At 27.2% G+C, this 24,147-nt stretch overlaps 1 protein-coding gene across 1 annotated transcript in view; it reads right to left on the bottom strand.

Moving 5' to 3' along the window:
• LOC149882723 (E3 ubiquitin-protein ligase rnf213-alpha-like) overlaps nt 1-24,147 on the bottom strand; it is an 82,263-nt gene that overhangs the window by 13,871 nt on the left and 44,245 nt on the right. Inside the window, exons 35-55 of the mRNA XM_090100953.1 lie at nt 23,631-23,840; nt 23,332-23,451; nt 23,116-23,233; nt 21,967-22,205; nt 21,646-21,728; nt 19,672-19,805; nt 19,424-19,516; nt 18,451-18,555; nt 18,015-18,181; nt 14,466-14,688; nt 13,771-14,132; nt 12,370-12,528; nt 11,933-12,089; nt 11,583-11,837; nt 7,852-7,959; nt 6,071-6,156; nt 2,700-2,873; nt 2,493-2,592; nt 1,850-2,038; nt 1,021-1,151; nt 247-695 (exon numbers count right to left, since the gene is read on the bottom strand). Of these exons, the coding sequence (XP_089957079.1) occupies nt 247-695; nt 1,021-1,151; nt 1,850-2,038; nt 2,493-2,592; nt 2,700-2,873; nt 6,071-6,156; nt 7,852-7,959; nt 11,583-11,837; nt 11,933-12,089; nt 12,370-12,528; nt 13,771-14,132; nt 14,466-14,688; nt 18,015-18,181; nt 18,451-18,555; nt 19,424-19,516; nt 19,672-19,805; nt 21,646-21,728; nt 21,967-22,205; nt 23,116-23,233; nt 23,332-23,451; nt 23,631-23,840 (3,662 nt within the window). The remainder of the gene's footprint in view (nt 1-246; nt 696-1,020; nt 1,152-1,849; nt 2,039-2,492; nt 2,593-2,699; nt 2,874-6,070; nt 6,157-7,851; nt 7,960-11,582; nt 11,838-11,932; nt 12,090-12,369; nt 12,529-13,770; nt 14,133-14,465; nt 14,689-18,014; nt 18,182-18,450; nt 18,556-19,423; nt 19,517-19,671; nt 19,806-21,645; nt 21,729-21,966; nt 22,206-23,115; nt 23,234-23,331; nt 23,452-23,630; nt 23,841-24,147) is intronic.

Raw genomic sequence — 24,147 nt, 5'->3', positions numbered from 1 at the left:
TTTGTTATAAATTTATTTAGGTAACTAAAAAGTGAGGTTTTTTTTAATTCTAGACATGATACTAGGTTTTATCAATGAAATACTATAATACTATTTATAGCATACGCTGGATTACTCCATATGAACATTATGAAGACAAATTATAGCAGTAAAAATATTGACCTTTCACTTGGTTTTAATGTACAGGTATTGGACTACTTAAATCATTTTATATTTCAATTATAATAATGATGAAAAGTACTTAACCTCCTGGATTGCTTCTTAAAAATTTTGTTATAATATCAATTCTCTGTGAGATTTCTTCAATACTCATTTGATTTGTGTCGCTCAATCGTCTAACAGTCATATGAGTACAACCTAATATTAGATTAATCATTTGTAATTTTACATCCTCAAAACTCAGAATTTCATGCAAAGATTTCCCAGAATACTTGATGAATGGTGGTAAGTTTGAGCTATGCAATTCATCAATATGACTGCACTCCCAGAATGACAAAGAGCCTAATAAATTTAGGCGTTTGGCTTTATAGTTTAGTTGCAAGACAAAGAGAAGCGATATCTTTTTCTCTTTAAACTGATCTCTTGCTTCTTTACAAATATATTGTACACATGCAATCAGCTTGCTCCTCTCTTGTGCATTATCTGCTTGGATGATAATAAGCTTTCTTTCTTTGCTTTCAGTGCTGCAGAAAACTCTAAAAAAAGATTATTTTCATTAAAACATAAAAAATTTCAACTCTCTAACAGAATTTAGAAAAAAGGTCATGCGAATTATATTTACATCAAACAATGTTTTCAGGTTTTAAGGTCAATATGCCATGCAAATTAAACAGTTGTTTTCATTTATATTAGCATTTAGACATATTTGAAACCTTTTTTTACGTTTAAAAAATTTTTTTTATAAAGATATGTGGAACATATCTGCAAGTGTATTGAGACATGAGATAAATTGATAGTAGTACTTCATTGTAGAAAAAAGATTTGTAATATCATTCTATGAAATACCAAACATAAATCTACCTTAGGCAATCCCTGAAGGATTTTTCAGTTGGAAACTGCATTATAGAAATCATCTCAATTTTAAAACCTTTAAGCTTATCATTTAGAAGCTCTTTGTCACATGGTGATAAAAGTCTTGAAAAAGTGGTTACCTAAAAACATAATGCTAAAGTATTTTACTTATTGGTAATTTAGCTTGTTTATTCTATTTCAACCTAGACGTATTGCATGCTTTTATTACTTTATGGGAGTTACAGATAATTAAGAAGGGACTTATTTACATTCAAAGTATTTTGCTTGGCTTTTAAGGAATCTTTTCTAAACAAACCAAAAAAAAACAAGGAAACTGAATAAAAACAAGTTTATATGACTATTATCAAGAATAAATCCAATACAATTACAAGTCGAATATCAGGAAAAGAATTTTATTAGTCCTATATAAAATTTCATTAAAAATTTTAAAAGATGTTTAAAAAGTGATTTCCTATATGTTTGAGTCTTGTTAGATCTCAAACTTTGGCAACATAGAACTATTTTGCAAAAAAGCACTTTTCTAACATGACATTATGAATGAAAATGATACTTAGATATATTTCTAAAAAATATAACAATTATTATTAGTGTTGCTCTATCAGACAGCTTATATACAACATTAAACATTTCAAATTTCCATAAACTTCTGAAAGACTCCAGAAAGTGCTAATTTTAAAAGTGTTTTTTAAAAGAACAGAGTATTCCCTAAAGTTAATATGCTACCTAAACTTATAACTTACATTTGTAATTGAACCTTCATTATTAGATAGTTACATTTCAAACACCAAACCAAATGTTGAAATTTGCTTAAAAGTACCTGCATAAACTTGCTATATGAATTTACAAGTTCATTTTGAAGATATTCCACCAGATTGTAATGAAACTGCTCAACAAAATAAATATTCCAATAGTAATCAAACTTATCTTTTAAGTTTGTTTTTACAACACGGGATAAAGAGTCAGGAGTAGCTATATTTAGAAGCAACCGACAACTTTTTTCAAAAATCTAATTTAAAAAAACAAAAAAATTTAGACTTTATTTCAAAGTAATAATTTTAAATTGAAGTTTTTTAGCACAAATTCAACAAATAAAAAACATGGACAGCTATAAGCCTTTACTCAAGGAAATAACTCTGATAAGTTTATTTGAAAATATTTAAAAACTAAAGTTTAGAAATACTGCAAACAGTTAAAGTTAAAAGACTTGTTTAAAAAGAAAATCTCCTAAACTTTGCTTTTAACAAGGGTTTACAAACGCAAGATTATTCATACAAAGTTAATCAAGTTGTGTTTTTTTATACAATATTAAAACAGTATGTATGCAAACTATGGAAACTGGAAGTTGTTCAAGAAAATTAGTGGTAAACTGAAATATCATAAAAAAAACTACAATGATATGTCATAATGAAAAATGTCAAACACTTTAAAAGCTGATTTTTAATTGTAATCTAAATACATACTTCATCAGGATTTTTATACTCTTGGGAAACTTTAAGTATAACTGATGCACAACTGTCTTCGGTGTACCCAATAAATGATTCAGAAGGTTCAAACTCATGTCTAAAAAAGATTTTATTTAAAGCTTTATTGTTTAAACTTAACTCTGAAATGATAAACTGAACAAATTTTAGACTTACAAAACAATGGAAAACAAGAGAAAGACTTACGTTGATGATTTTAAGCAAGAAAAATCAAAAACCCATTTTTTAAGCCTTTCTGCCACTGCTACTTGAAAAGGTTTCATCCCATTCAATGTTGTTAAAACATGCTTCTCTAGCCTATTTATAAGAGGTATTGGGAAGGTATTGTACACATTGATTTTATCTGCAATCACTATGAGCCTAAAAAAAAATTATGTAATCACTTCAAAGATATTTAGAAATGCAGGAATTGAATAAGATTGTTTCACAATATCCTTTTATAAAACATATTCACGTATTCATGAGCCTAAAAAAATTATTCAATCATTTAAAAGATATTTGATATTTAAGGAATTTAACTAGTCAGTTTCACAATTTTCTTTAACATGCAATGTAAATAATATATCTAATCTAAAATGTGCTTCTTTTTATCTCTTAGATGGTTGGTTTTTAAGAGAAAAATACAAGGGAAAAATATGTTCCCGTTTTTTTGACAGTATTTTAGAATAAAATTCTTTTATTCATTAGTAAAATAGTTAAATTATCAATATATTATCGATATATTATTGATAAATTATTGATAAATTATCAATAACATTTTTATCTCACTTTTCACTAAAAGTTCAAAATAAAGTGTCAACTTATTAAAGGTACTTTTTTTTATTGATTGCAAATCAATAAAAGTTTTCTAACCAAGAAACTTTTTTTTATGCAATACACATTTTTAGATGTTGGTGTGATGAAATATTTTTGAATAGACAAAAATTTTTTTCATTACATTCATCATTTTCTTAATTGTAATTCCATCTTCCTTTTGTGACAAACTTACAGTTATTATTACAATGTACATTAGGATTATAACTTTTTTGTGACCTCATAATCCTGGGCAATAGATTGAGGAAAATTTGTTCAAAACTCATGTCAAAAGACATTAACTTGATTTCTTTGTTGAAAAAGTTCATGCAAAAACCAAAAATACAACTTTACCATAAACGCATATGGTTAAAGAAACAATTCTAAAACAAATTCTAATTTTTGTAAATGGAGAGTACTTATGCAGTTTTTAAGCATTTAACAATTTGTTACAGCATAACACTAAATTACAAATTAATGTCAGATTATGTGCTTACATATCAATTCTATAAGAACGAAAAGCTACTGCTTAAAACATAAAAATAATGCGAAGTATTTACGAGAATGTGAAGTATTAAAGCATAGTATACAATTATATTTTGTTAGACAAAGTAAATCTAAGCTGAATGTTCTCTTTTGTTTTTATAGAAATCAAAAAGTTCTTGAAGACACTTGATTGTTTGTTCTGCGCACTGATTTGTTCTAGGTATTTCCACTCTTAATGGTTGCTGACACTGAAACATTTTCACAGAGTTTACCGCTTTCTTGTGAATTTGTAAACTGCTACATAGCTACTGATAATCATTTGCATTCTACATTTGATCAGTAAAATAACAATCTGACCATGCATAAGATCTGAATTTACAAACATTAATCCAGTGCTCACAATTGCAGCGCCTGCTACAATCATCTTTATACTCTGCGATAAATTGTATTCATCAAGAGCAGTGTTATGCTTTTGACAACATTATCTGCTTTTCTGTCTGGTAGATCGATTGCTTGTAAATTAACTTCTCTTCGTTCTTTCTTCAACACTAACACTTGATATTCTTAATAGTTAATACATTTACCACCCAATTATCTTCATTAGTTTTTTAAGTTTGACAGCGTCTTTAATAGTGAATATGCTAAATTGTGAAGGTATCTGAATGTTATTGTGATTGTGAATATGCCAGATTGTGAGGTTGTCTGAACATCAACCCCATCTGAGATAACTGATCACAAATGATTGCTGCTTTTCTAGTTGACAGCTTTGAAGATGTTACTAATTTGGTTGCAGTTTTGGTTTTGTTGTACTTTTTGCTTGTACTTTTGCGAGTACCATTATCATTTGTACTTATGGACTGTTCTTTAGAATCTTTAGATTCTTGATATTCAATCTTATCTCTGATTCGGAAGTTGATGTTGTTGCTGTTGTTTTAGGAAGTTGTGTTTGTTGTTGCTGCTGCTGTTGTTACAGTAGACTCAAAGGACAATTTTCTTCTTTCTGATGGATGGGTAGTTTTTTAAACTCACAGCCTTCCGAGTTACATACCTGTCCTGTCCTTTGGTTTTTATCTGAAGATAATACAATCTTTTTGTTAATAAAACAGAGCCATTCACCAACCCTTTTTTTTTGATGTCAAAAACTTTATTCAATGAATCATATTTTTGCTTTACACATTTATTAACGTTTTCAGCACTTTATCCAGTTTTCTGTGTACAATTTGAATCAATAAATATGGAAAATTAATTCCTTATGCCATAAGCTTGTTTTTTCTTTCTCAATTTGATTCTCCAGGAACAGAAAACGACCAACATCTTGGACTTTGAGTGGTTATCCTGTTATTACTTTCTAATGGTTTTTCTTCACGTGAAACAGTTCTTCTTCTCCTCAAAAAACTCATAAAGTTGTACAAGATCCTTTGCCCCATATCATCTTTTTTTTTTTCAGTAATGGAAGCACTTTTCTAATTTGGTATTATGAATGAAATACTTAAATACATTTCTGAAGAAAAAAATTATTATTAGCATTGCTCTATCAGACAGCTTATATGCAATAAAACTTTTAAACTTTCAAAAATTTCTAAAAGACTCCCGAAAATGCTTAAATGTTTCAGAGATTTCTAAAAACAACCAGAGAATTCCAGAAAATTCCCTAAGGTTCCAGGAGGTTCAAGAAAGTTCTATAATGATGCAAAAAGCCATTCTTATGCCACTCGCAACTATTATTTATATACTATTTTAAAAATATAGTGTTGTGCATGACCTTTTTAAAAACAAAAGCAGAATAAACCATGTTTTCATTATCTTTGAGCAAAAGTTCATTGATTTATGACATAGGAAATTAATAATTTCACTAAAAGTTAAAAAGTCATATCCCTAATGTACATTTTCATCACAAATAGAAGTGTCATCTTAATGACTGAATGCAATTTGTAAATATAAAGCATAAAAAGAAAAAAAAAACTCTTTCAGTTAAAATTTACATGTTAAAAGTTGAATCAAACTTTTTTCCCAAAACTAAAGAACTACCAATTAAATTCTTAAACAAAAGAACAACCAATTAAATTGCTTAAGCAAAAAAATTTATTAGACAGTAAACTAAAGAACAACCAATTAAATTGCTTAAGCAAAAAAATTTATTAGACAGTAAACTAAAGAACAACCAATTAAATTGCTTAAGCAAAAAAATTTATTAGACAGTAAACTAAAGAACTACCAATTAAATTGTTTAAGTAAAAAAATTTATTAAACAGTAGAAGTAGCTTTATAAATAATCTCACCGAAAATCTTCATGCACTCTGCATTTAACTCGGTGAGTTCCGATGCCTAAATCTACATAGTTCTTTCCTCCAAGAGATACATAATACTAAAAATTTTACTGAAATATTATATTCAGGGATTTACATTAATACACTGACAGTTATCTAAATAAAGATGTAACATTAAAAAATATCATGAACTCTGTTACTTAAAGAGTTTAGGTTTTTTAGTACTATTCTTCTTTTCTCTATTCTTCTAAAATATTTTAGAAAAGAAAATTAGTAACTTGAAAAATTTTAATCTTAATTTTTAGAACATTTTTAAAAACCTTTCATACAACTAACTATTAACAAACCTAAATTTAAAAATGTATATATACCAATTACATTTTTCAATTTTTAACTTGATTAAAATTTAAAGCATAATGATATGTTGTAATCATATTAAGTAAGAAATCTATGCAGTTGAGTAAGCAATTTCTTTCTTAATCTGTTGCAAGCCTGATAAGTTTTTTTATATATCACTAATTTTCATTGGTCAAGTTTTTTGATCTTCAAATTTTTTTTTAGAAATTGAACATCAAAAAACATGAATTCAGATTTATGAAGAACTATATACTTAGTCTTTCTAAAAATAATGTTACAAAAACCTGGTGAATTATGAAATCTAGAAAGATCAGAGAAACTCTAGCACTTTTGTTTGGGTAATCTTTAATCTTATGTGGTATTGTTACAATTAGTAAGTTACCAAATATGAAGCAGAAAACATGGAGTGTGTGATAAAGAAAATTACATTGTGGTAACCCTATTACATAGAGCTGAGAAGCCAGGAGACATTTTTGTCAGTTTAAGTATCACACTATTAAAATGTATTGAAGATCTGCAAAGAGGTGATTGCCCTTAAACTCCAGAATCTGTGATAGTTTTGTGGGTTGTCTTGTATGAAGGTATAACTGAGTTATATTTTTGAGCTCATAATGTAAAGACAAGTGGGAAATTGAGATTTTGGTCTAGATTATCATGTTTCTAATTGAAACTGTGTATAATTCTGGTCATAAGACTTTCAAGCAAGATTCTACTAATGCTACATAGAGCAAAGTCCACAAAGCAATGGATGAAAACTCACACACTGGAGTTTATCATAAGCCACTCGACTAGATATTGCAGCCAAAGTCAATGGAAATGGGCTGTAGAATACAATATGCAAACTTGGAAAGTATAATTGTTAAAGATTTCAGAAGACAATTTTCAATGGATATTATGCAAGCTGACATTAATAGTTAACCATCATGCCTGGGGAGGGCAGTTCAAATGAGACATTTTCATTCAATATGATAAATGTACAAGTGCAACAAAACAAAAAATCATTTGCAACAAAAATCATTTGCAACAAGTACTGTTTTTTTCATTACAATCTAAAAACTTCAAAACCGTATTTATGGCAAGATAAATTCAAAAATAGGGATCAAAACATGGAAAGTATAAACTACAATATATTTTATCTATTTCTCAAATACTGCTGGCCATAAGTAAATAGACAACTGAGAATTCACTGAGCTTTAAGTTGAGTTTTTTTTATGCGTTGCAACTAGCTTCATAAATTCTTAATAGTAAAAAAGTTTATTTGCAAAGAGTTGTTAAAGCTTCTTGCTTTGTTATAAATTATCTAATTTTCAAACTAGTTATTTTTTTGACCATTTTCAAATTTAATAAATTGCTTTTTATTTAAAGAATAACCAAGACTTTATTTTAAGAAAACAAAAAAAATTTGACTAAAAATAAAGTATTTAAGTAAAAAATACCTGGTTTAATGTGTCATAAAGACTTTCATATAGATTTTCCATGTTTAACAAAACAACCCAAGTGCCAGTCTCCATGCAAATCTTTATCCTATTGATATCGCGACAAACCTTTAAAGATTGAATTAATATATGATCAATAAAAAAATCTACTTTTTAAAAAAGTAAAAATTGTAAACTTGATTAGGGTAAAGTAGGGTAATTTCGGCAGGGAGATAATTTCGGCACCCCTTCAAAAAACACCTAAAAATATTTATTTATTGGAATAATTAAATCATAGTTGGGTATTGTAGCAAGATAAACAATTTTCCTAAAAATATTGCTTTAAACTTTTATTTTTACATTATAGGTGCATTAATTTATGATTATTAGCTTTTTCTTAACATTTTTACCTATTTGAAAATGTTGGATAAATGATTTTTTCTCGAAAATTTTTACCAAAAGTTGTTATTTATTTTATTCAAAAATATAAACTGAATAAAATGTGAGCAGCAATAAGATAAAAATCAAAGTATGTTACAAGATATAAAAGTTTCTCCAAGGACTGCTCTAAGGAGATAATTTCGGCTTATTAATAGTTTTTAATTTCGGCAGTGCCGAATTTGCCGACCTGTGCTTTCTCTGAAACCAAAATGTAAATAACCGTTTGAAATATTATGTATAGAAGAAGTTGATTTTAGTAATTCAGATAGTAATAAGATAATAACGAGTTAGGAAAAACTTGAATTCGTTAGTGTCTCTGTGAAACTTAATAAAATAATAGTTCCCCACCATATAAATTAAATTTATGTCATACAATAAATTAATAGTTCATTAATTATATATATATATATATATATATATATATATATATATATATATATATATATATATATATATATATATATATATATATATATATATATATATATATATATATATATATATATATATATATATATATATTATTGTGTGTTAGCATTATATAATGGATTCAAAACGTGTAAAATATGGTAATTGGTCAAATGAATCATTAAAACTAGCAGTAAATGCAGTTTTAGTTGATGGATGCTCGAAATATTCTGCTGCTAAACAATATAAAATACCAAGGCAAACGCTACATGACTATATAAAACGAGTTTCTGTTGATAATTGTGTTAAAAAGTTAAGAGCAGGGCACCCAATAACACTCTCAGCTTTTCAAGAAAAAGAACTTGTTGAAGTTCTTCTGACTATGTCACAGAGATTATTTGGTCTGTCTCCAAAAGATGTAAAACAAATGGTATTCCAGTTTTGTGAAGAAAATGGGATTATTCATAAGTTTAATTGTGCAACTAAGTCAGCAGGAAAAGAATGGTTTAGGGGTTTTTTGAAACGTCATAATAAACTCTCTGTAAGAGTTGCTGAATCAACGTCATTGCATCGAGCCATTGGTTTTAATAGAATAAAAGTTAATCGTTTTTATGATGAACTAGAAAAAATAATGTTTAATGCTGATGAAATGCAGATTATTCCACCAGCAAACTTATTCAACGTAGACGAATCTGGATTGTCTATATGCCATAAACCAGGAAAAGTTGTTGCCCTGAAGGGAAAACATAGTGTTGGTGGCTTAACAAGCTCTGAAAGAGGAAAAACAATCACAATAGTTTGTTGCCAATCAGCAAGCGGATTTTTTGTCCCTCCAATGTTGATTTATCCACGTATTCGAGTGAGACCTGAATTTTTAGATAAAGCCCCAATCGGTTCTATTTCTGGTGGCAGCAAAAATGGGTGGATAACAACTGATTTGTTTGAAAAATGGTTTGATCATTTTTTAAAAGCAGTCCAGCCACAGTCAAGAGACCAACCAGTTCTTCTAATTTTAGATGGACATTCAAGTCATAAAAAAAATCTTAGTGTTATTATAAAAGCTCGCAAGACAAATGTTATTATACTATCACTTCCGTCTCACTGCACGCACAAACTGCAACCACTTGATGTTTCATTTTTTAAAAGTCTCAAAATATTCTATGATCAAGAAGTTGGTACTTGGCTTCGTCACCATCCAGGTCGTCCTGTAACTGAATTAGAGGTTAGTGAATTATTTGCAATAGCTTATGCGAAAGCTGCAACTGTTCAAAATTGTCAGTCAGGGTTTAAAAAATGTGGAATATATCCATTTGATAGAAATGTGTTTACTGAAGAAGATTTTGCTGCAGCTAAGGCTACTGATCACTCGTATATTGTATCAAAAATTTCAAAACCAAATATTACCTCTGAAATGCACCCTACTCTCGACAATGGGTTAGACTCTGCTAAAGATTTAGATCATGTTGATTTTGTCACAGAATGTGTAATTGCTTCTCAAAAAGGTAAATCATTTTAAAAGATGTATTATTTTTACTATCTTCCACCATTTATTTAAAACACAAATGTAATTTTTTTAAAATCAAGCAAAATAATAACTTATCTGTTGTTTTATTAACCTAAAAAAAAGTTTCTTAAACAAATAGTTCAAATTTTTTATAATTTATATGTTGCCTAATTTTATTCACCTTTTTTAGTTAAATATTTTTATTTAGAATCTGCTTCACCAAACTCATCATTTACACTTCAGAAGTCATTAGAATTAGCCACCTCTGATGAAACCTCACAACCTCATGGTGTTACATTCGGATCACTAGCTGGACTTGACATTAAAAATAAAAAACGAACAGGTATAAAAAGGAGGGTAAATCATGCTGAAAAAATTACTGGATCACCATATAAATCTCAGCTAGAGGAATCTTTAACTTTGAAATATAAGAACAGGCAGCCACGTAAAAAGTGCATTAAAGAAAATATATCTACACATCAAAAGACGTGTTTGAGTAACCTTGATGCTAAAAGTGCAATTAATAAACAACTTTGTGCAATGTGTCAATACAGTTATGGGGATCCTGTCGATCCATACTTAAAGGATAATTGGGATAAATGCCATAAATGCTGTAGATGGTGGCATGAGACATGTGCTGCTATATGTGGTGTTTATGCTAAAAAAGTATTTACTTGTGATGACTGTATGAAACACTGATTCTTTAAGCTGTTTTTTAACTTTCTTAAATAAATCTCTTTTTATAAAGTTTTCTTTGTATTTTATTTTTTTATGTTTAACTATTGTAGTTATGTAAAATATTATTTTATGAACTACTTATGAGCTTATAAACATGAATTCTTATTTAAACAGAATTTAGAAATAATCATCGAAATCATAGAAATTAGTAATCATTTTATTTACAATTTTACTTTACAGGCACATTTTTCTAATAAGGTTTCTGTTTTGGGTGATGTATTCATACTTTACTAAAATAGGTGGTTCAAAAAATATGAATCTTTGCAATTGCAACGCCCTTAATTAAATGTCAATTAGGTGTAACAAATTCCATTTAAGAGACAATTACTTTATACAATGCAGATTTATAGCTGTTTATAATATTTTAATTATATTAATGCGTTTTCAACGAACATCTTAATTTTCTTAAGTATGCCGAATTTACCGTATCATTGTGCCGAAATTACCATACTAGGTCGCTAATTTCGTCATTTTTGAGTATTTTGTAAAACAAATTTTACATAAAACTTTGTAAGTTTGAAACAATTTTTTAACTATTACTTAATAGATATATCTGCAGGACATCGATATGCATGATTTTTTAACGTTATTAAAGCAACCATTGTCTATAAACAACAAAATAGCTTAATACACCGAAATTACCCTACTTTACCCTACTTACCTGAGTAAACTCCTGATCTTTTGGAAAACTACTTCCGAAAATGACACAACTTGTTTTACTGTCTTTTATAAAATGTTGCTCAATGATTGGCAAAGCAGCATAATTATCGGTCATTAAAAGAAGATATCGAGAGCTTAAACAGTGTGCTTTTTCCAATTTTTCAGAAGACTTTCGATTTTCATAACAGGGACAATTATCAGCAAAATTGTCAGCTATCAACTGCAACGCAGATACATCTGCACATGAAAGTTTGTTCTAAATTGAGGTTAATGCGTTTGACCTATTAATGCACAGGGGGTAGCTTTTAAATGTAAATCAATTAAGACATTTATTTAAACATTAATTCTTACCTCAAACAATAATCTAGGTGGCAAAAATGATTTAAAGATACTCCATGTGTCAAGTTCCTCAAGTCCACTAAAATTTCTTCTAACTGCATGCTCAATAACTGAGCATGGTAGAAAATTTTGATGCTTTTGTGCAAAGCAAAAAACCAACTTTAACAAACTGAAATATTAAACAAATGACATCACAATCAACGCTATGAGCTAAAGATTCTGAGGAAATTGAAACAGTGTTTAAATAAAAAAGAATAAAATTTTATTGTTTTATTATACAAAAATTAGTTATCAAGGAAAAATGTTTTAAAAAGCATTTTTTAAATAACTATTTTGAAATTAGTATTAGGTTCTAGAAATATCTAAACTTTTATCATAAACTTTTCAGGAATGCTTTTATTTGTATTTTTCACCCTTGTCATTAAAAAAAATATTTACAAAACTGTCACCTATAGAAGTCTCTCAAGCCAAAGAACTCTTCTTTTCTGTACTTTTTCAAAATATTGCATTCAATTTGTTTGTGGTATACATTTAAATATCCTTTTGTAAGAGGTTCAAACAAAAATGCTATCTTCTGAAAAACAGGAGTATTACTGGAACATATACCTCTAAAAAGTGAATTATTTCTATAATTCTCAGTTTAATAGTTAACTATTTGCATTAACCTTCTTCTTTTTTTTTTTTTAGAAAAGCTTAACTTTACACACACACAAAAAACAGTTTTATACAAATTGAAAAAGCTTGTATATCAATATTTCACTTTTATGTAAATTAGAATAAACATCCACTATTTGTGGAGAGTAAATGTTAATTTACTCTCCACAAATTGTGTATATCTCCACAATTGTGAAGAGGTTGTTAAACAGAGGTTAAATTACTGTTTAGTAATTATAAAATCTAAATTTAACTCCTGTTAAAAATATAAAAGTATTGAAGTTATTAAAACAATAATACCTAATTTAAATAGATACATATATATTTACATCTGATGTTTATACATAGTTACTGTTTGAGCTTGATTAAATGGTACAAGAAGAGTATTGTTAAATAAAATTTTCGAAGTAACTTAAATGAAAAATAGATTTAATTATAAATTGAAAACTAAAAATGACACAATATATGCAGAAATAAATATATATAAAAATGTTTTAACATTTCAGAACAGAAACTTATTTTGATTTTTTGCTAAGGATTATTGGAGAAAACATTTTCTTAGCAAGAACCTTTAAAAGTTAAACGATGTGCATTTTTTGTTTGTTTTTTGTAATATTGTGTAAGCTTTTTTAAATTAATCCAAATACTACTTTGTATTATGCAACAATAATTGTATATTTGTATATTTGTATTATGATTATTGCAACAATATCAAAAATCAAAACTATTTAATATGAAAAAATTTTAAAAAATTGGATTAAAAATAAAATGTTAATTGTTGACTTAAATTCAGCTTCTGATATTTTTTCAGGTAACTTATAAAAAACCATCATTTTAAGTTGAAAAATCTTCAAAATTGCCAACATTTACCAAAAAGCTGTAAGATATAATTTGTTATTTGTTAATATTTTTCTGTCTTTTCACTTTTATTGATGTTTCTTGTACTATTCATATAACTTCTTTTTTTTTTCATGGAACTTTTTTTGTAGTTAAACCATTAATGTTAAATCCCTTTTTTTTTTTTTTTTGATATTTCGTTTTTCTGTTTTGATTTTCTTTCATTTTAATACAAGGACTCAAAGAATATCTCTATATGGATTGCTGTTTAATATTAGCTTTAAATATTAATAGAAAATCATCCAATATTTTCTATCCACACATAAAAAAAGTATAGAAGAATTATGGCAATTATTTACCTGGCTGTATGGACTAGTTCTCCCAGATCAGGCTGACCTCTGTAAAGCATAATACCTCTATTCATTTTAGCAGGATCTAGAGACCAATTAGATATGCCAATAAAAGCTACTCTCTTGTTCTTCAGAGAAGAACCATCTAATGTAAGGTCTTCAGAACCATCAGTTCCATCTTCTAACAATGGATGAAGTGCCTTTAAAGGCATTCGAGGAGAGTCTTCTGCTAAACCAACTTCATCTAAAACTACAACTGATGCAAATGTCTCAAGATCTTTTCCCTCTTGAAATCGACTGCACTGCCTGAATGTGTTTATAATTCCTTCTGCTGTTGAAAGAGGACTACATTGATATGATGACATAAAAATCTAAAGAGGTGATAAATTGGAATATCAAATATAATTTTTTGAAAATAAATACATGAAAAATCAGAATATCAAATGCCAATTATTTGAAAAGCACAAAGATATAGAGTTGCATACTATCATTTCAATGTATTTAGAATAAACTATTAACATTAATGATTGCAGCAGTAATCTTAGTTAATTGCTTACATATTTTCGATAACAATTAAAAACAGTTGTAATCAAACAATGTGATTAGTTAGCAAAGTAATAAAATAACTCTTTTACATATTTTAATATTAAATCAAATTAATAAAAAAATAAGGCCATAATTTAGGAAAAATCAAATAAAATTACCTGCTTAAAGTTTTTAAAAAGATGAGATTTAGACATATTTCCTTGCATGCAGTCTTGCATGATGGATTTTGCTAAAGATTTAGAACTTCCTGGTTTTCCAACAACAAATAATGGAATGCGCAACTCAATGCAAACCACCATCATGAAGACATTTTCACACAACGCTTCATTTTGTGCTATGTTATCTTCAAGCTCTATTTCACTTAACAACTTCTTCTGGAGACTAAATAACCAAACCAAAAGTTAATAGAAAGTTGCGTGTGTATATATATGTATAAATATATGTATACATACATTATATATATATACATATATAATATACATATGTATACATATATATATACATACACATATATACATATGCAACTATTATATATATATATATATATATATATATATATATATATATATATATATATATATATATATATATATATATATATATATATCAAATTGAGTAATGTTGCAGTTACTGTAACTCGGGACCAGGGTATAATAACAACTCCACCAAATTTCAGGAATACTGTATTAAAAATGGTTTTGAGTTTTGTATTTAAAGTTTTCAATTATGCCCTAAATTTTTAAGTTTCTAAAATATTTGGAATTTCAATCTTTTAAATTTTAAATTCCAAACAAGTATCTCATTTTAAAATATCTTGTTTTGAATATATAATTCAATAAAATAATAAAAATGTTTGTTAAGTTACAGTAGCCAATCAAATTTAGCGTATCTGGTGATTGTTAAATGTGTAAACAGATAAATATAAAATAATAAACAAAAACTTCAACAAGAATTAATACTATTATCAACAATAAAAAAATGCAGAAAGTTATAGTTACACCTGTTACACGAAAAACAAAGGGGAAAGAAGTATGGTGGTTGTCCATCTGAATTATTAATGATGGAGCAAAGTACTTACAGACAGGTTATTCAATACTACTACTACCTTATTCATGTAATTGCAGACATCATAGAAGTTACTGAGCAAATTAAAAATAATTTAAATTCAATTTGGGCTGCAGTGAATCCTAATCTACCTCTAATAACTGACAAATCTATTGCTAGAAAGGTAAAGGATCTTCTCATTCTAGTGAAAAACATTAATCCCAAGCATGGTAGAGTAAGTACCAAACAAAATCTTGATGCAAATTTGGGTATGCTACCTTGCAGTGATAGAAAAGTCTCATGCAATAAAGCAAATTGCTCAGAAGAACATATTATATGTATTTGCCCTCAAAACACAAAAGTACCTCTTGAAGATAGAGTTTTTCTTTGAGATCAGAGGCAGAAAACTGGTCCAAAAGAAGATTATCAACTTTCTTTAGTTGATAAAGTAGCTTTCAAAAGAAACAAGAGGATTGATAATGAGCAACAACAACTATCTCAAAAGGGTAGTTGATAAAGCAGAATCTTTTATACAACAAACAATGTTATCTGAAGAAGTTAGCTGTTCAACTGAAACTGAGATAAACTTATTGTAACTTGATTGATATATTTTAAGTACACACAAATTTTGTATGCTGCAATTTCTTTCAGGAAGAAGCTGAATGGCAAACAATAAAGAAATTTTCTGGAGACTAAAACTTAATTAAACTTCCCAGGTTTGCTATGGAATTAGTCAGAAATGAGTGTTTGTCAAACTTAGGTGCAGCTCTTACAAATGCTTTACTATATGACATTAAACATATTTTGATAAAAAATGTTGATATTATTCACATCTTGATTGACTAGTGCAAATTAGATAGAGCTAAAGCAGAAGTAAAGATAGTTTATGTAGGTAAAAATGTAGAAAAAAAAATTAGTTAATTTGCCTTGGTGTGGATAGCAGACTTGATCAAACCACTTGAACTTCTTGCATAATAAACTCACCTTAAGGGGAGTTTCTCAAAAAATCTATTGAACAACTGGACCAGGAAGCTTTAGTGGCCTTTTTGGCAAAAGATGTGCTAAAAATATTCAGGAGTCATATCAAGTTTTGTTTGAACCTGTCAAAAATCCTATAGTTTATGGATATATTCCAAAAGAAGTACTGAAAGTACTTGAAAAAAATTTCACTGGTATGAGTTGATAGACCTCACTGCTCCAGACGTTATGGAACCTCCAACTATGCAACATTTTATAATTCAAGAAATTCAATGCTTCATATACAATTCTGTTAAGCCAGATATTCCAAACTTCCCATCTCACTCCCTGAGTGTAGAGCGAACTATTAAACTAGTATCGGAAGCATCCTATTACATTTACAGGTTTGAGAATTGACACAGCTGCATCTTGACAAAATTGCTAAGTAGAAAGATGCATCAAGCATATATGTCAAAAGGATATTATTCCCATTCATATGATGGTAATTTTGAATAAATTTAAAAAGTTACTAAATTAGATAAACAACTTTTTACAAATTTAGAATTATAAATTATAAAAAAGATGTTTAGAAAACTTTTTAACATATTCTCAGAAATGAAAAATTTAATTTCCGCTTATCGCGCTTTTTATTGCATTTTTCATAAAATCGCAATAATCTTTAAAATTAAATCAGCAAACCATTTTTCATCGAAAATGGCTGAAATTTTGTAACGTATCTCATTTCAACTACCTCCAACTACTGCAACATTACCCAATGGGCCAGGGTAAAATTGATCAACCCTAATATATATATATATATATATATATATATATATATACCAATTTGTTTTGCTATATATATATATATATATATATATATATATATATATATATATATATAGCAAAACAAATTGGTAACAGTCCAAGAACAGCTGTCAAACATCTGCAATAACTAGGCTACTATGGCAGAGTTGCAAGAAAGAAGCTACGTCTTCACCCAATCTATTACAACTGTAGAAGGGATTGGGCTCATTAAATGGTGGAGAGAACTATGGGACTTTGGAACTATTCTCTGATGAATCACAATTTGCACCATTCCCATATTCTCCAGTGGTAGAATGATTAAAAATGACTCCTTATTTATAGAAGATGGATTACAAAAGCAGCTTAAAATTGGTTGAATTGAAACGAGATTAAAATCTTAAGCAGTTAGAGAGACTTCTTTAAATCTTTAAATACTAACTAGTTTAGATCCAGGCTAGAGACAAATTGATAAATCATTTTGACAGGTTATCATATGATTTTACAGTTTTTTATGATTTTTTTTTTGAGCTGAAGAAATTAAGGAGGCCATTCTGAAATTTTTCAGGTCACACCAGCAACTTTACTTCAAATAGAACTAAAAAACTAAAATGTGTGTATGACTATTGCAAAGATGTCATAAAATGTGATGGTGGTGAGTATATTACATGGATATAACATGCTTTCTTATGTCATTATTATTTAGTAAAAAACATCCTAAGACTTTTTGAACATACCAAAAATGAATGACTGGCTTGGTGCTGAAAAGATGCATGTCCATAATTAGTAAATTTAAGCTATTAACACAGTTTGATAGACAGAGATTGTAAAAAGAGCAAGAAATTTTTAAAAAGCTTTTAGCAGCAAATAGAGAATTAAAAAACATAAAGCTTAAACTGTTTTACTTTGCAACTTTGTCTTTAATTTCTTGTGCACCATTTTTTAAGACAAATTGACCAGTAAAATATTTTGCAATGTATTTTCGGTATGAATCTCTGTCTTCCAATTTTGCAATATAGCAAACACTTAATGAGTAAATCAGTGCCAACTGCAACTTAGTGTAATCATTAGACTAAAAACAAAATGTTTAAGTAAAAAAGTCAAATAATAAACTGACTATAAGCTTATTTAATCAAAGAATTCTCTTTAATAAATTTTTCAAAATATCTTTATTTATTCTTGTTCCTTAAAAAAACTTGACTTAATCGTCAAAAAAGTAATTTGTAATCTATTTAAAAAATTTAGTAAAAATATTCATTAAGTTTATTTGTTTATGAAAAGGAAATAATGTAACTTAGACTTAACCATCAACTCAAAAGTTCCAAATCACTGAAAACTTACCAAACTGAAATTTTTGCTTTCAAATAACTCCAGCCTCTCGTAAAACCAACTTGTTACCAACAAAGCTCTCTCCACATCTCTCAAACTGACAAAGCTACACTCATCCTTAGAAAAAGCATAGCATTTAATTTTGATAATATGAGCAGAAATTTAAAAAATATAAATGTTAGAAAACTAAACTAATTTATATAAAACTATATTGCATTTTAAAATTGAGCATGTACTTTGTAGAAATTATAATATCATAACAAAAGATAAAGCATTAATTGCTACGTAATAAGAATAAAATTTTTTCAACCAATCAACAATTGCATTTCAGTAATAAGGGCTTTCTAAATTGGGCTGAAATATGTACTGAAATCCAGAGTAATGCTTAAGAAGAAGTGGGGAAGTCTTTTCATTAAGCCTTCTCAATATATTGCTCATCACTGTATTTCGGAGCTTTTGTTCATTTTTGGTAAAAAATTTGCAATTTTAACAATTGGTCTGAAATATCTTGATGGCTTTTTCCAAATATTTGGCCCAATTTTCATTGGCTCACTTGACATCTATCATTTATTTGTTGCTTAAGTAGAGCTCGCTTAGCCAGTTTCCTTGAGATGACTATCCTTTTTTTTTTTTTTTTTTTTTAATTGGTGAATTAGTTTGCAATTTATCTAAGACTATATACAACGTTGAAGATGAAATTACCTTCCTTTAGATAATGATTGATGTTATTTGATTTTCATATAAATTTTCTCATTTTTGGATTTTTTAAAACAAAATTTTCAACACTTTCTCAAAGATTTTTTCTCCTGGAAACTTTTAACCTCTAGTATGTGCCTAAAATATACCTAAAAAGAATTTTTTTAGGTATATTTAAGATGCATATTTAATAGGAAATTATGTAAAACTATTTTTATTAATTTATATGATAAACATTACTTTAACTTTTCTCTTAACTTTTTTGCCACCTGTAAGATACTTAGCAAACCTTTTGTCTCCTCATATAGGCTTGAGATGCTGCAAGTACACGAACAGTTAATTCAAAAAACTGATTATTATTTGGTAACCTTCTTTCATGGACCTAAACAAAGTAATTTCATTATTAATAACACATTTTTCAACAACAGCAGTTATTTTTTATTTGTATATTTTTTATTTAAAAAGACATTAGAACTTTTGAAACAAAGTTGCATGTAATAAACGTCAAAGAAGATCTGAAAATTAATTGATTTTTACATATTGAGAGATGATTTGTCTAGCATATGCTTCTTCTGTTTCAGCATCCAACTGACCAAAATCCCAAACAAGAGGAATCATACTCTTTGGTAAAGGATGTACTCGATAAACCAGTTGTCTCAATGGTATGTCACCTGAAAATTAAAAAATTTTTTGAATTGAAAAATTTATGGCCTAATAATAACAAACCTAGTTTAAAAGTGTTATTTTAAATAAATAATTTTAAAAATGTTGATAATAGCTACATATATCATATATTTATAGAATTTCTCAAAACATATAATGAAACGCTTAAAAAATTCAATTTTTAATAAATTGTTAAAAAAATTAATAAAAATAAATTTAAGTTTATGAGTTTTTTTCTAATGATCAAGTTACTCAAGATTATTATATACATTAAAGTTCATTTTTATTAAATGGTTGTAAAGAAACACAGAAAAACTTAACTTTTACAAAGTGAAGTTTTATTTGATGAGTAAGCTAAAGTTAATGTTATTTGAGATTTGTATCAAAACAATTATCTTCTAACATATGTGCATTAAAATTTTAGACAAAATCAAAATTATCATAACTTTTTATTTTTGAAAATTGAAGGATGTTCTTTATCAATTACTAAACTTTAATCTCTCATTTTTTAAAGGAGTGTATTTCAAAGTTTTTCCTAATTTTTATTAATTTTTATTGAGCCAAACCAATATAATTTAAAAAAGCACTGGTAAGAACTTTATAATTTGCATAGAGACCAAAAGAAAAGCTTTATTTGGGAGCATTTTCAGGTAGAAGGATATATAAGAACAACCGATTATAAACATATCAATAATACTAAACAAAAACAACAATTTTGTCAAAAAAAAAAAAGATAATAGTTGAGGTCTAAATTAAACACTTCAAAAAGTATTTAAACCACATTTAAACCACCAAGTATTTAAACCATCATATATGGAAGATACTACTTTCAAAAGTGTCCAAATACCTAGGATGTTCAAGATTAACAATAAGAAATATATTGAAAGATTCAAAAAAGCCAATATTATTTCATAAAAGAAAAAAAAGACCAGACAGAACATCTTTACAACATCTTTAAGCTTATAAAAGATTAAAAATGTTGTAAAGATGTTCTCTCTAATCTTTTTTTCCTTTTGTAATTTAAATTGTATTACAAATATAGTAATCATAATTTTATGATGGTAAATGAACTGTATTTTACTTCAGCTTCTGTTCTAAGTTAGATGGCAATAATAGCTTCTATGCAAATGATGTTTTTAACAAAACAAAATATAAAAAAAAAGTATTGGTATGGGCTGCAATTTCACTAAAAGGAATTAAACCTGGTTTTATATTGCCCAGCGAGCAAGGAGTCAATGAACAAATTTATAGAATATTTAGGAAATATAATACTTCAATTAAGTAAAAAGCATTACGGAAGTGAAAAGTATGAATTTTGGCCAGATTTAGCTTCTTATCACTATTAAAAAATGGTCCAAGATTGGCTTTGAAAACAAAAAGAGCTTACAAGCACTTTCAAGACTCATAATCAAAAGAATCAATGCAATTGGAGAAAATGCTATTAAATTTTCTTTAAAGAAATCTTTTTATTATTGAAATTATTCAATAAGGAAATTAATTATTATTATCTAAGTAAATAAAATTTATTTTTGTAAAAAAATTTTAATTTTTTATTTTGTCTAAAACTGATAGTAAAATTTTCAGGTAATATATTTATAAAATTAACTGAATTTGTTTCTTTTTTCCTTAAACGTTTTTTTTACTTTTGAACTAAAATTTTATTGAATAAAAATCAGTAAATTTTGTTATTAATTAATTTTAAAAATTTACAAATTTTTACTTCAGTTTCAAATGTTAGTATTTTAAAAAATTACTGGATTAAAGAACTTTAAATTTTCAAAGAAAACCTTACTACATTATTTTTTACACTATTTAATTGTTAAAAAAAAAAAAAACTTTTATTTATACCTATTTTTTCGTAGGTAGACTTGGCATCCACATGGTATCCTAATCCAGCAGATTCTAACTTTTTTATCATGTTTTCTGAGTGCCTTAAAAACAAAAGCTCTATTTCAAATTCATGACAAGAAAACTAAAATTAAAAAAATTTAAATAAAACTTGATTCCCTTTAAAGCATTATTTGAATTACAGATATTTTAACATAATACAAGTTTATTTTGAGCCGCAAACTATTGGTTTATTTACAATACTTGCCATAGAATTTAGGTTTTTATTTTGAATTTTAAACACTTTTTGTTAAAATTTTAAGCTAAGATTACATAACTTACTTTTTATATGGATTACAAGCAGCAATTATTTCAAGTCCACACTCTGACAATCCCAATGGTTTACCATCAGCTCTTTTATCAACCATAATTTCTTTGATTAGTCCAATTGCATCAGATGTATTGGCTTCATCAAAAAACAAAGTTGTATTTAACTTGTATTTATTATAGTTCTCCTTTGCAATAGATTTTGCTTGATTAATTTTTATCAAAATATCTTCATGAGTCACACCTCCATGGACCTAATTTGGAACATAAACTTTGTTGAAACTTGAGTGTTTGGAGTTACTTAAATAATTTATTTAAAAAAAACATTACAAACTAATCCACAAATTTTGAAACAGAATGTCATATAAACAGGCAATTAAGTCAACTTGATGTATATTTTGACCTCTTAAACTGAAACTTAAATGTTTTTTAACTGATTTGTTATAAAAAATGCATTTTTCACAATTATGTTTTTGACTTCAATTACATTTTTTACTTCAGAGAGATTTTTGATCCATTCTAAACAACTCTACTTATACACTACATACATACTCTACTGGTTATATTAATTTAATATAACCGGTAGAGTAAGTATATAGTTTAACTATTTCGTATGGTTAAATTAATTTAATAAAAATCTAATTTTTAAAAAAAAGAACATTAAATGAACCATTTTTCCATATACAAATTCTACTATCTGCTTGTTTGTCTTTGTAGCTCATAAAAAACAGAAAAAGAAAAACATTATTGATGTTTGAATTTAAATCTGAATTCCCACTCTTGCTTTTTTGAAGTTAATTATCAAACATGACAAAACAACATAACAATTAGGTAACAAAATATAACAAATACAACAATATTCAATGTATAACATAAAAATATTTATAAAAGTGATAGATCAGATCATAAAAAAAAAAACCGAAAGCCTTTCTTATTATAATTCCCCTTTATTTTAGTTCAAGCCTTTAGAATCCTTTAGAATACCTTTAGAATCCCATAGTTTTCAAATAAATATTTGAGGTGTCACACTTACTTTACCACATTGATTAGCTTAAATTTATTTATTTTGTTTAATAAAAATGGTTTTCATAAAATTCTAATTTTAGAGGTAAGCTTTAAAATATTGGTATGAAATTATAAATGTTATAAATCCAGAATCACAACCTTCACAAGCAACATGTTTTGTATTCCTGTCTCTCTAGCTCGAAGAGCACACATGAATTTAATTAATTTTGTTTTACCACATCCAGTTTCACCCATCATTATTACTGGAATCATGCATCTAAAAAACAATATCTAAAATTTAGCAAAAACAAAAAGGATTTTTTTAATTTTATCTTAGTAAATAACGAAAGTCTTAAACTGCAAAGCTATAGGAACCTTAATCGCATGTGAATGGCTAGTATTTTCTTCATGTTATCAATAGTTAGCTCATATGAAGGGTCTGGGTCAAAACAATTCACACCAAGTACACAACAAAGTATTTCTAATTTTTCTTTTCTAAATAACAAAAGTGAAAAGAAGATGATGACAAAGAAATAAAAGTTTGTTTGAGAGGACAATAAGCAAAAACAAAATTAATACAAGCAAACAAGATTAAGTAGAAAAAAAACAGAAGATTTTAAAGGCAAAAATGTTGTTTAAATAAAATTTTAGAAATATTGAAAAGAAAAATGTACCGAGATAAAAGTTTGTAATTGGTGTTTAAACTGCCCCATCTAGCTCCATGCATCTGACGATTAATGTCAGCATAAAGTTCTTTTGACATTATACCCTGCTTTATGATGGTTCCACGGTCTGGATCCAATAAATTGCCTGATACATCAACATTGAATCCAAAAAATGTCATGGTGCCACGGTCTTGATTGAAAAATAAATAGGGATGGGAGCTTGAGAAAAAAAAAAAGACAATCTTTATGATCAATAAATAACAATATTACTTTTTATGATATTTATGGAAACATAAATAATCCTAAATGAAGCATTTGAAGAAAATTCTATGTAATCTATCACATGTTAAAAGTATTTTACATAGTTCAATTTTTACATAACTATATTAAATTTGTATAATTATCTTATACAAGTTTTTATATAACTCATATAACATTTTTAATGCATTTATTATATTTGGAGTTCAGTATTTAATCCCTTTTTCAACAAGACTCTGTACCATCATAGAAGGCTCAAAACATTCAA

This window comes from Hydra viridissima, unplaced genomic scaffold, assembly GCF_058129835.1.
Source record: "Hydra viridissima isolate aposymbiotic clone 2 unplaced genomic scaffold, HvirCarnegie_v1 scaffold_10, whole genome shotgun sequence".
In the NCBI taxonomy this organism is placed as follows: Eukaryota; Metazoa; Cnidaria; class Hydrozoa; order Anthoathecata; family Hydridae; genus Hydra; species Hydra viridissima.
This window is presented reverse-complemented; position numbering and strand designations above follow the sequence as displayed.